Below are 11,754 nucleotides of genomic sequence, written 5' to 3'. Positions count from 1 at the left end.
AGCTGCTTCAAAACTTGACAAAGTTAGCTCTGACATTGGCAGAAGAAGAGGCTGCATGTGCTATGGAGGATGACTTGGAGAAAGAAGCAGAGAAGAACAAAAAAAAGGTGAAGACAAAGAAGTCAGCCCCTAACTTGGGTGAAGAAGAGGAAGAATGTTCTATGGCACAAGTCCTTGAGAAAGAAGCCGGGAAGAAGACAAAAAAACATAGGACAAAAAGGAAAAAAACTCTATATTGAATTGTGTAGTAAGAATGTTGGTTTCTAGAATTGATTAAGTTTGACTTGTATGAGCAAATTGTTTCTTTAAGCTTAAATTTGGACAAATTGTTTCTTTAAAGCTACTGTCCTGTTCCATATTGATGCGGATTCTCAATGTTAATAATATTTGTTTGCTCTGCAACGATGTCTCACTTTCTAGAGAACATGCATTTTCTACGTGTAAAAGACCGTGAGGAACTTAGTTATTTGGGCTGAACGTATTCTTTTAATTGTTTTTGGGCATTTGGCTAATGAGTATGTGTAGTTTACAAAGGCAAATAATCCATATGCCTATGGAATACAAAACCAAAATTCAGTCCTTGTCAATATTTCATTGGATGATATTACTGAAATTAATATTTTGTTGTTTGTTGTAATTACCTTGTCATCAAATTACATGGGCATACCATACATAACATTTAATCAAATGATAATGCACTTGACTACAGCACATGGCAAACTATGTAATCGATTAGCCATGGTGAAAATCTCTCTGTATGAATGTACTACAGGTGGCTCTAGAATTTAAGAACCTGGAAATTAAAATTTGAAATCAATACATTTTCATTGGATATAAATACATGTTCTACCAACTCTATTTTGGACCTTTTCACTGTTTCATAGTCAAATCATGAAAAGAGCATTTCTTTATTAAAGTTCACGTGTATCATAGCAAATTTGCTGTTTGTAAAATAGCTATCTTTATTAAAGTTTCTTTTACCGGTACAGATTCCATTTTCCTTCAAATCACTCCATAAAAATCAATTTCTAGAAGTGCATTTCTCATTTAGAAAAATACAAATCAAAGAAATTCAACATCATATTAACATCCTTCCATAAAACCATACAGATTTGAAAGTCTATGTATGATGCCCTACCATAAATTCATACAGATTTGTTCACACCATCCAAGGTTCAAAAACTGTATCTCATTGCAGTAATGTCCAATTGCCTGGATCATAGATCATAACCATCTTAAGGCTTATTATAATTAAATCTAAACAAACACATGAAGCCATTTATTTCAAAGGCATTCTGCATGTGCAACAGAGAGATTGAAAATACAGAAAAGAGCTATTGCATTAAGTACTTCATGTGGTTATTAAATGAGAAATAAGTTTGCCTATCCAAAGTTATTACTTTAAGCAAATTCAATAGTATGTAGCAGAAGCTAAATTGGCAATAACTAAAACAATCAAATTGTAGAATGAAATATAAAATTCTGGTTACAGTATGATGAAAATTTGAAATAGTAGACTGAAATATAATAGTCTAAAACAATGGAAAGAAATAATGAAAATCAATCAACATTGGTGATTGTTAAAGCTAATTTTGCAGCATCATCTTCTTTCTTTTGTTTCTTCCGCTGTGCGATGAATCTTTTTCTCTCCCTAGCTAACTCATAATCACTTTTGAGCCGTTTCTTAGCCCTGATTGGATTGGGTCTCTTTTTGAACTTTTTTACACTAGAATCAACTACAAGAGGTTCAGCAACACTAGTATCTTTGCAAGATGCAGACCTGGAAGATGAAGGTTGACCGGAAACACCTTTAGCAACAATCAACTCTTCCGCTTGCTTCCCACATTCAATTGCAGCATTAAGAAAAAATTGGCACGCATCAGGGTCCATGCAAACACGGGTTATAATCTGAAGCATAACACCAGAAGCTTGTTGATATCTTTGTGCAAAAGTAGTATCTTGAATACCTCCAATACTGATGGGTTTTAAAGCATCAAGGGATGGACGAATTCCTTTAGTCCAACGCTTCAATATGTAGTGGTCAGGTATGGACTTCAAGGACTGGTATTGGATAGAACTCCCTAAGAAGTCTAATATCTTGAAAACATGGCGACATAAGAATCCCCGGTTCTCGAACATCCGACAGGTACAAGTAAAAATCTTGTTCCCAATATCTACCGTAACAACCCTCTCATCAAGTCGCAAAGGATCTTGATCATTAGGAAGAAGGTTTTCTGGAACTTCTTCGACCGACATATAAACATTCGCAGCGGCATCATTATCAAAATCCATCTCATCGGCATCACGAACAAGTTGAATTGTGAACACTTTGAAAACTCTATTAGAAATTGAACTTCTTGACATGTCCTCCTCATAATAATATTTGAAAGAAAGATCATATTGCTTGTGAATGAATGCAAACGATGCTGGAGTATACTTGGCGACAACGGACCTCATGAGTTGGCTGTTAGGATAATTGTTTCTTGGCCTAGTATTGGCAGCCTTGAAATCACAATCAGCATGATTATCTCGCATTTTCTCAACCATAACATTGAAATGGATAAAGAATTGCACAAGTGAGTGGTCTGGCTGAAGAAAGTGGCGAAGAAAGGCATTGAACGACTCGCTTAACTGTGTGGTCTTCAAACCGGCAGTGAAGTATGATTTCACCCAAGCAGAAGACCATTGAGTACGATTACGATGAATCTGGACAGGCCAAGTAAATTCAGAAGTGGCTTTACCACCAAAACAATTTTGAAGCATCTTATTCCAATTGAAGTCAAACTCTGCCTCATCATCAACATTCGAAACCAAGTGATGTAGTTCGTCAAGAAATGCACCATTGCAACGAGAGCCTAAGTTGGACTTTGCATTCTCCCCCATGTGCCAAGAACACAACCCATGGAAGACATCGGGGAAGATGTTTGGAACTGACTTCATCAAAGCAGAAGCTTGGTCTGTATAAATTGTAATGGGTTTCTTATTTTTCATGCACTTCAGGAAAGTGGTAAACAACCAATCAAAACTTGCTGAAGTCTCGTCGTAGAGCAGGGCACAACCAAATAATACACTCTTACGGTGGTTGTCAAATCCAAGAAACGGAGCTGGTATGTGTGACAAAAACATATCACGAAAAAGTTAAAACAATTGATGTTATCAATATAAAAGCAGTGTCATACCTAAAACAAAGGATGTTATCAATATATCTTTATACTAATATTAGCACTTTATACTCAGCCCTACTTATTATACCTGCAGATGTTTAATGTGTTAATAATCTTGATAACTAGAATTCGGGAGATATATTTTCAAAGAAAATGGAAAACTATCGTAATGTTTTGCAAATCATTAGGTTGTGATATAATTAAAATCAACACTGTTTCAAAAAGTACAAGGTTGAACATAAGTTATTGTTAATAATACAGCTCTACATCATTAACCAGTGACCAAAATAAAAGGTAAAGCTCATACCCTTGAACAGAAAAAAAACTCACCACTGACTTCAAAGTAAAGAGTAATTGGCACAGAAAATAAAATATCCACCAAGCTACTAATTAAACCTTATCAAGTAGCAATTGAATAAAAGAACATTTGATCATAGTCCCAGAAAACCCTAGTAATCATAAATCTGTTAATTTTCCACCATTTTCACATGAAAAACTAACTACATACATTGAATCATATATTAACTACAGACAATAAATTAAAAGGGGAAAGTAAAAAAAGTGAATATATCTTTATACTAATATATAATGATGTAATAATAAATATGGTAGAGAGAATATATCAATGCACTGATAATTACAAAATAAAATGGAAGCTTGATATAATAGTAGTGAAATGAATAGAACACATACCTAATGGGCGATACTCCGTATTTGTTCGATAAGTTGTGTCGAAACTGATGAGATCACCAAATAATTCATAGTCTTGCTGCATGATTGCATCTGACCAGAAAATACTAGCTATGTTCTCTTCAGAATCTACTTGGATATCATAATAAAATGATGGGTTCCTCAAAGCTTCGTTTCTAAGATATTCTTGGATAATAGTTGCATCACCAATAACCATTTCCTTTTGTCGAACAGTGGTGAGAAAGTTCTTTAAATCTTGGAAGCAATACCCAAGGTTCTTTGAACCACCAGCTATTTGACGCATAACTTGAAAGGAGGATCTTACAGACATGCCTGATTTTGAATTTATTATAGCAAGTTGTTTTTGAGGCTCACTAATCTCTCGAGCCGATCTCAAGTAATGCGAATGCTCGGGTTTATGGAGAGGGTGGTTATGAGTAACATTCCATTTGTATATGTGATAACCTTTAACATTGGAATCATACTTCAACGAAATACTAGCTGGGCAACCAGTCCTTTCCTCGGGAAGTTCTTTCTGTTTCTGATATTCAATGAGAACAGGAGTATCCGAGTTTGTCTTGTTCTTAGGATCCGCCCGACTTCCGTGCTTGAAACCATGCTTGTTACAAACATAACGGATATATTGCACAATGTCCGTTTTTTTGTTACGAGAATCAAAGAAGGAGTGCAAATTTCTTCTCACGCTAAATCCCTTTTCATGAGCGTATTTAGCATAGAAATCCTTGATTGATGAAAGGTCGTGGAAGACAAAATGTTGCCACGATTCTTTATTTTCATCGGAGATTGAACCAACATCTTGAGTGACATTTGTGGAAGACGGTATCTCGTCCATTAGCAACACAACCTACAAAATACAAATTACAACTTTAATAATAAGAAAGATAGATATGCATATTCAATATTACACAGTCAAGGTTATTCTATCAAAATATATTGCACATTACTCATGGAATCCTAACATTACTCAACCATATTACACATTACTCGACGAATTCTCGCATTAGGTAATTACATATTGCAAGAAAGAAATCAGAAATTGAAGTGGGAATTCTAAAATTCAATTTAATATTATACAGTAGGTATCAAAATATATTGCACATTACTCATGGAAGTATGCAAGGTTATTCTATCAAAATATACATTACTCATGGAATAGTAACACTACTCAACCACAGTACATACATTACTCAATGAATTGTTGAATTAGGTGAAACAATCAGTTCTATAGAAATTCAAAAATTGAAGTGTGAATCATCTAAAATTCAATTTAGCAAGTGTAAAATCCAATACCTATGATTTCGTGGATGAAAGTGAGCTGTGAGGAATCACCGGAACGAGTTAATGATGTCGGCGAAGAAAGGCGACGGTGATGAGGTGTTGGGAAGGAAGCATGGCAACAGTGGTGATGTGTTGAGAAGGAAGGATGAAGACGGTGATGATCGACGGAGATTGGCGGTGGCGACGGTGCAGGCGGTGGCGACGGTGGTGAGATGAGAAGAAAAAGATGTATCGTTGAATTGAGAAGGAAAACAATCAGCAAAACTTTTTTTTTTGTTTTTAGTAAATATATATATGGTGATTTCTAGCCATTAGATGGAAATATTGATCCAAGGGCTTAGATTAACTTATGCACCATGCATAAGTAAATGTTTATGCATATTAGCTGCTGTCGTTCAAATTGAACTTTATGGGAGCTACAAAGTGCAGTAACATAGTTGCGAATGAAATTCCAACAATTCATTTTGATTTTGTTGCTTTTTCATATATCCTCTCAGCTACAAATGGTGATAAATTACTTGGTATGTATATATATTATGTTATATTATTTTATATATAATTTCACATTTATTTAAGAATTTACAAAAACAAATTTTATAATTCATTTGGCTCAATTTATATGCAATTTTTTTCTTAAATTTAACAGATGTAATTGCACATATTGTGGAAAACGAAAACATCAAACAAACTCCAAAGAATGGAAAAAACTACAAGCTGATTAACATTGTTCTTGAAGATTTAGAGTAAGATTTAATAATAGCTTATCAATATATTTAATTACATAATTTAATTTATGGTATATATTATTTTCTCAAACTACTTTCATTGTCACCACGTTTCATTACTAATTATTAATTTATTAAATATATTAAATGAAATAAACCCTAAAAAAAACTACTTTCGTTGTTTCCTACTTTTTAGTTGATTTAACCCGATTAAACAGACTGATTATTATTAAATACTAAATATATTAAATAAAATCAATCCTAAAAAAACTACTTCTTTCACTAAGGTCTTAATTCAAATCCATGTTTCATTACCAGGTCAACTAACCATACACTCTTATTTTCTAAATCACAAACCCATGTTCTTTGATACTTGTTTCAAAACCCCACATCTAAATTCTATATCCACGTTTTTCATAAATCATAAACCTGTGTTCCAAATCACAATCTCATATTATTGATGCATAACTCCTCCACCAAATTGGTATAAATTCAGTTCTCCTCCACCAAATTGGTATAAATTCATTTCTCCAATATTCAGCTTTCTTTTCCATAGTTTATTAAATGGAACTTCCTATAATTACTTTCGTTGATAACATTCACGCTGGAAAGATTGATTGGAATTTGAAGGTTCGAATCATTCGTATGTGGACTCAACCTGAATTCAAAAATCCATCTGAAACAAACAGTTCGGAGATGATTCTACCTGACGAAAAAGTATAAATATTTTACATTTTTAATTTCATAATAATATTTAAAATCTATATTTATTTTTTTCTATTTTCATCTTTTTTCATTAAAGTATGGAAAGATTCAGGCTATAGTGAAGAAAGGACTTATCACACAGTTTCAAGAATCCTTAAAGGAAGGTTATACTTATTTAATTGAAATTGTCTTAGTTGCCACAAATGAAATGAAATTCAAACTAACAACACACAAGTTCAAATTGAACGTTATGGGAGCTGCAAAGTGCATTAACATAGTTGCGAATGAAATTCCAACAATTCATTTTGATTTTGTTGCTTTTTCATATATCCTCTCAGCTACAAATGGTTATAAATTACCTGGTATGTATATATATTATGTCATATTATTTTATATTTACTTTCACATTTATTTATGAATTTATAAAAACTAATTTTATAATTCATTTGGCTCATTTTATATGTAATTTTTTTCTAAAATTTAACAGTTGTAATTTCACATATTGTGGAAAAGGACAACATCAAACAATCTTCAAAGAATGGAAAAAACTACAAGCTGATTAACATTGTTCCTGAGGATTTAGAGTAAGATTTAATAATAGTTTATCATTATATTTATTTACATAATTTAATTTATGGTATATATTATTTTCTCAAACTACTTTCATTGTCACCACGTTTCATTACTAATTATTAATTTATTAAATATACTAAATGAAATAAACCCTAAAAAAACTACATTCATTGTTTCCTACTTTTTAGTTGATTTAAACCGATTAAACACATTAATTAATATGAAATATTAAATTTATTAAATAAAATAAATCCTAAAAAAACTTCTTCTTTCACCAACGTATTAATTCAAACCCATGTTTCATTACCAGGTCAACTAACCATATATTCTTATTTTCTAAATCACAAACCCACGTTCCTTGATATTGTTTCAAAACCCCACATCCAAATTCTAAACCCACGTTTTTTATAGATCATAAACCCGTGTTCCAAATCAAAATCTCATTTTATTCATGCGTAACTCCTCCACCAAATTGGTATAAATTCAGTTCTAATCCACCAAATCGGTATAAATTCATCTCTCCAATATTCAGCTTTCTTTTCCATAGTTTGTTCAATAGCACTTCCTATAATTACTTTCATTGATAACATTCATGCTGGAAAGACTGATTGGAATTTGAAAGTTCGAATCATTCATATGTGGACTCTACCTGAATTTAAAAATCCATCTGAAACAAACAGTTTGGAGATGATTCTACTTGACGAAAAGGTATAATATTTTACATTTTAAATTTCATAATAATATTTACAATCTATATTGATTTTTTTTTGTATTTTCATCTTTTTTTTCATTGTAGTATGGAAAGATTCAGGGTATAGTGAAGAAAGGACTTATCACACAGTTTCAAGAATCCTTATAGGAAGGTTCTACTTATTTAATTGAAACTGTCTTAGTTGCCAGAAATGAAATTCAAAGCAACAACACAAAAGTTCAAATTGAACTTTATGGGAGCTACAAAATGCAGTAACATAGTTGCGAATGAAATTCCAACAAATCATTTTGATTTAGTTGCTTTTTCATATATCCTCTCAGCTACAAATGGTGATAAATTACTTGATATGTATATATATTATGTTATATTATTTTATATTTACTTTCACATTTATTTATGAATTTACAAAAACAAATTTTATAATTCATTTGGCTCAATTTAAATGTAATTTTTTTCTTAAATTTAACAGATGTAATTGCACATGTTGTGGAAAAGGACAACATAAAACAAACTCCAAAGAATGGAAAAAATTATAGCTGATTAACATTGTTCTTGAGGATTTAGAGTAAGATTTAATAATAGTTTATCATTATATTTAATTACATAATTTAATTTATGGTATTTATTATTTTCTCAAACTACTTTCATTGTCACCATGTTTTATTACTAATTATTAATTTATTAAATATATTAAATGAAATAAACCCTAAAAAAAACTACTTTCATTGTTTCCTACTTTTTAGTTGATTTAAACCGATTAAACACACTAATTATTATTAAATATTAAATATATTAAATAAAATAAATCCAAAAAAAACTTCTTCTTTCACCAACGTATTAATTCAAACCCGTGTTTCATTACCAGGTCAACTAGCCATACATTTTTATTTTCTAAATCAATAACCCATGTTCTTTGATACCGTTTCAAATCTCCATATCCAAATTCTAAACCCACGTTTTTTATAAATGATAAACCCGTGTTCCAAATCACAATCTCAATTTATTCATGCGTAACACTACGCCAAACAAGTAAAAAGACAGCGCTTTTTTTGGCTTTAGGCAGCGCTTTAAAGCGCTGTCTATTCCCCCGCTGCCGTAGGTAAAGGCAGCGCTTTTTTTCACCTTGAAAGCGCTGCTAAAGACCCCCTTTAGGCAGCCTTTTGACTTTAAAAGCGCTGCTATATGTCCACTTTAGACAGCGCTTTTGCATTAGACAACGCTTTTGCATTAGACAGCGCTTTTGTCAGTACCCCTTTAGCAGCGCTTTTTCATTAGACAGCGCTTTTGATCATCTTTTAGGCATCACTTTAGACAGCACTTTCTTAAAAGCGCTGTCTATTCCCCCCTTTTGGCAGCATTTTTCCCCACTTCAGACAACGCTTTTCTCTTTAAGCGCTGTCTAATAATAAAATATAAGTTTAATTGATTTGATAAAATAGATTTAAAAAAAATTATTATTATTAGACTTAGTAATCATTTTTACATAAAAATATTTTATGATCTTAAATTAAAAAACTTATTCATATATAAAAATAACATCTTCAATCATAGTTCACTAAAAATAACATCTTCAATATACCACAAACTAATAATTTCACATAATAATCTCTTTTTGGAAATCCTGGATCAGATCATAATTTTGAGCATGTCAATATGGTTATAATTTACACAAAGCTAATGATGAATCTACATGCTACTGCTTAACATTCCAAAAAATTCTAAACTACCTTCTCTAACCAATTCATTTCAGCCAGCCCCTATGCTAACTCAAATGGCTCCAAAGCTTTACAAAGTCAAGACCAAAATCCTCGATACAGGTTATGTCCATTTCGGAAGTGATCCAAGGCAAGTTGTGATCATGCAAAAATACTAATATACATAAAGTCAAAGGGCAACAGAAACAGTGTGAGTAGGAGCATGACAAAACTGATCCACCTAAGCCTATTCAGTGTTAGCCTTGAAATTGAGAAACCTACCATTTCCATCCCTACATTCAACACAAAAAAGACTGAGCTGAACATGATACGAAACCAAACCTGGCAAGACAAAAAAAATAAATGCATAAATCAGCCCCGCATACATAAAACCAAAATCAGAACAGTGCAAAATTCATTCAACAATAAAAGTGGATGAGGGATACTGTCATTTTATGAGATTAGGCCTTTTGACAAGGGAGGGGCAAACCATGGAATTTCTAAACATTTTTACACTTACAAAATTTACCCATGCACCTTGGAATAAGGTGCAAGGTTAGAGTCCAGTTTGAGTATGAAAATGTTCAACAAACAGTTAAGGTTCACCTGAAGTTTTGTCAATGTATGTGGAATATTGTCATCTCTGACTAATCCAAGCAGAACTCGCCTATTAATTAAATTAATCCTTCTGTTAAAAAATCTAATCACCAATATAGACCAAATATGGGTAAGGGTTTTCCTTATATATTTAACATTTATGTTTTTTTTATATTACAAAGGTTTTAGTTACATTTTTCAAACAAAAAATATAAATTAGACTCATCGAATTATAATCTATAAAATTCTATCTAAAAATTATTCAATACTCTAATCACTTTTCTACATTTCTATACTTGTTCCAAATTCCAATCATTTATTAGAAAATAATAAAAACAAGTCTTTAACACTGACAGTGCAACATGCCAACATCTCAATCCTAAAAAGCATGGATAAGCCTCTCATTTGACCAATGCATCATTAACATTATTTTTATTAATAAAATTATAGATAAATCTAAAAAGTTAATTATGTCACCTCACCACTAATCGAAATATGAATTTTTATATACTCAACTTCAGTAAAATAATTAGATGATGCATATAAAATATTATATCAAACCAAAAAGGCCTGAGCAGTAGTACTAAGTAGTATATACTTGTTTCAATCTGTATATAGAGAAGAATCCAACGGGACTAAATCACATGTTTATTCTACTTCTAATCCAAATTTTTCCAAAACGAGTTTCACATACTACTCTTTCTAACTTTCAATCTGATTTATGTAACAGTTATGCTTCCTTAGAGAAAGCATCACTGGTTCATATTCAAGAGTTTCATCTTTCAATACTAACACTAATATAACTATTTCAATAACAAAAATATAAACTAAACCACTTTCTTATCCTTAACACCATAAACACACTCAAATCAACATAGAGTTTGAAAGTGCAGATCAATAGAAACAAAAAAAATAAACAAGATCTAAGTTTAATTAGCATAATATAAACACTAAAAAAACGAATTACCTGGAACTCGCAAACTCATAGAGTTTCGCAGTGCTGGAGAAGATTATAACTCCAACTTCAGCATCACACAAAATTCCAAGCTCCTTCGCCTTCTTCAACAAACCGTTTCTTCGCTTCGAAAACGTCACCTGTCGACTCGTCGAATTATCAATCCTCCTTATCACGATCTTTCCTCTCCCCATTCAAATAAACCCTAACAAACTAGAAAAAACACAATCTGCAAACAGATCAAACGAATCACAACTTCAATATCATCAAGATAACAAAAAAAACGTAAAAATCAAAAGTATAAACATGAAAATAAAATCTAAAAAAGCGAAAATCGCAAAACGTAGATCTTGCGAGAATATGTTAACAATGATGATGTAACTAGTGTGTTGAATGATCTAGTGAAGAGGAGAAGAAACACTGTCATTGTAGGAGAGAGTGTTTTGAATGCCGAAGGTGATTTGAAATGGTTGTTTGAGTTTTGGTCAAGTTACTGTGAGCAAAAAAGGAGCTACTATTGTTCTGTTGAGCATATGGTTATGGAGGTTAAAAGTTGCTGAGTGGAAATGATAAGAGTACTAGATTATGGCTTTTGGGAATTTCGAATTTCAAAACATACATGAAGTGTAAAACATGTTAC

The 11,754-nt window shown here is 31.9% G+C and overlaps 1 protein-coding gene across 1 annotated transcript; it reads right to left on the bottom strand.

Moving 5' to 3' along the window:
* Positions 1-1,560: 1,560 nt before the first annotated feature.
* On the bottom strand, positions 1,561-4,707 carry LOC131641268 (protein FAR1-RELATED SEQUENCE 5-like). The gene is made up of 2 exons (XM_058911571.1): positions 3,858-4,707; positions 1,561-3,104 (listed from the first exon to the last, which is right to left on the bottom strand). Exons 1-2 carry the CDS (start codon positions 4,705-4,707, stop codon positions 1,561-1,563), a joined length of 2,394 nt encoding a protein of 797 aa, XP_058767554.1.
* Between the last annotated feature and the right edge of the window lie 7,047 nt (positions 4,708-11,754).

This window comes from Vicia villosa, unplaced genomic scaffold, assembly GCF_029867415.1.
Source record: "Vicia villosa cultivar HV-30 ecotype Madison, WI unplaced genomic scaffold, Vvil1.0 ctg.003604F_1_1, whole genome shotgun sequence".
Lineage (NCBI taxonomy): Eukaryota > Viridiplantae > Streptophyta > Magnoliopsida > Fabales > Fabaceae > Vicia > Vicia villosa.
This window is presented reverse-complemented; position numbering and strand designations above follow the sequence as displayed.

Bases quoted from the DNA above. Each gene is read 5' to 3' on its own strand.
- LOC131641268 (XM_058911571.1), bottom strand. From the start codon at position 4,707: ATGGACGAGATACCGTCTTCCACAAATGTCACTCAAGATGTTGGTTCA. The intron at 3,105-3,857 runs GTATGTGTTCTA...CACACATACCAG, and splicing joins TACGGAGTATCGCCCATTAG to CTCCGTTTCTTGGATTTGAC.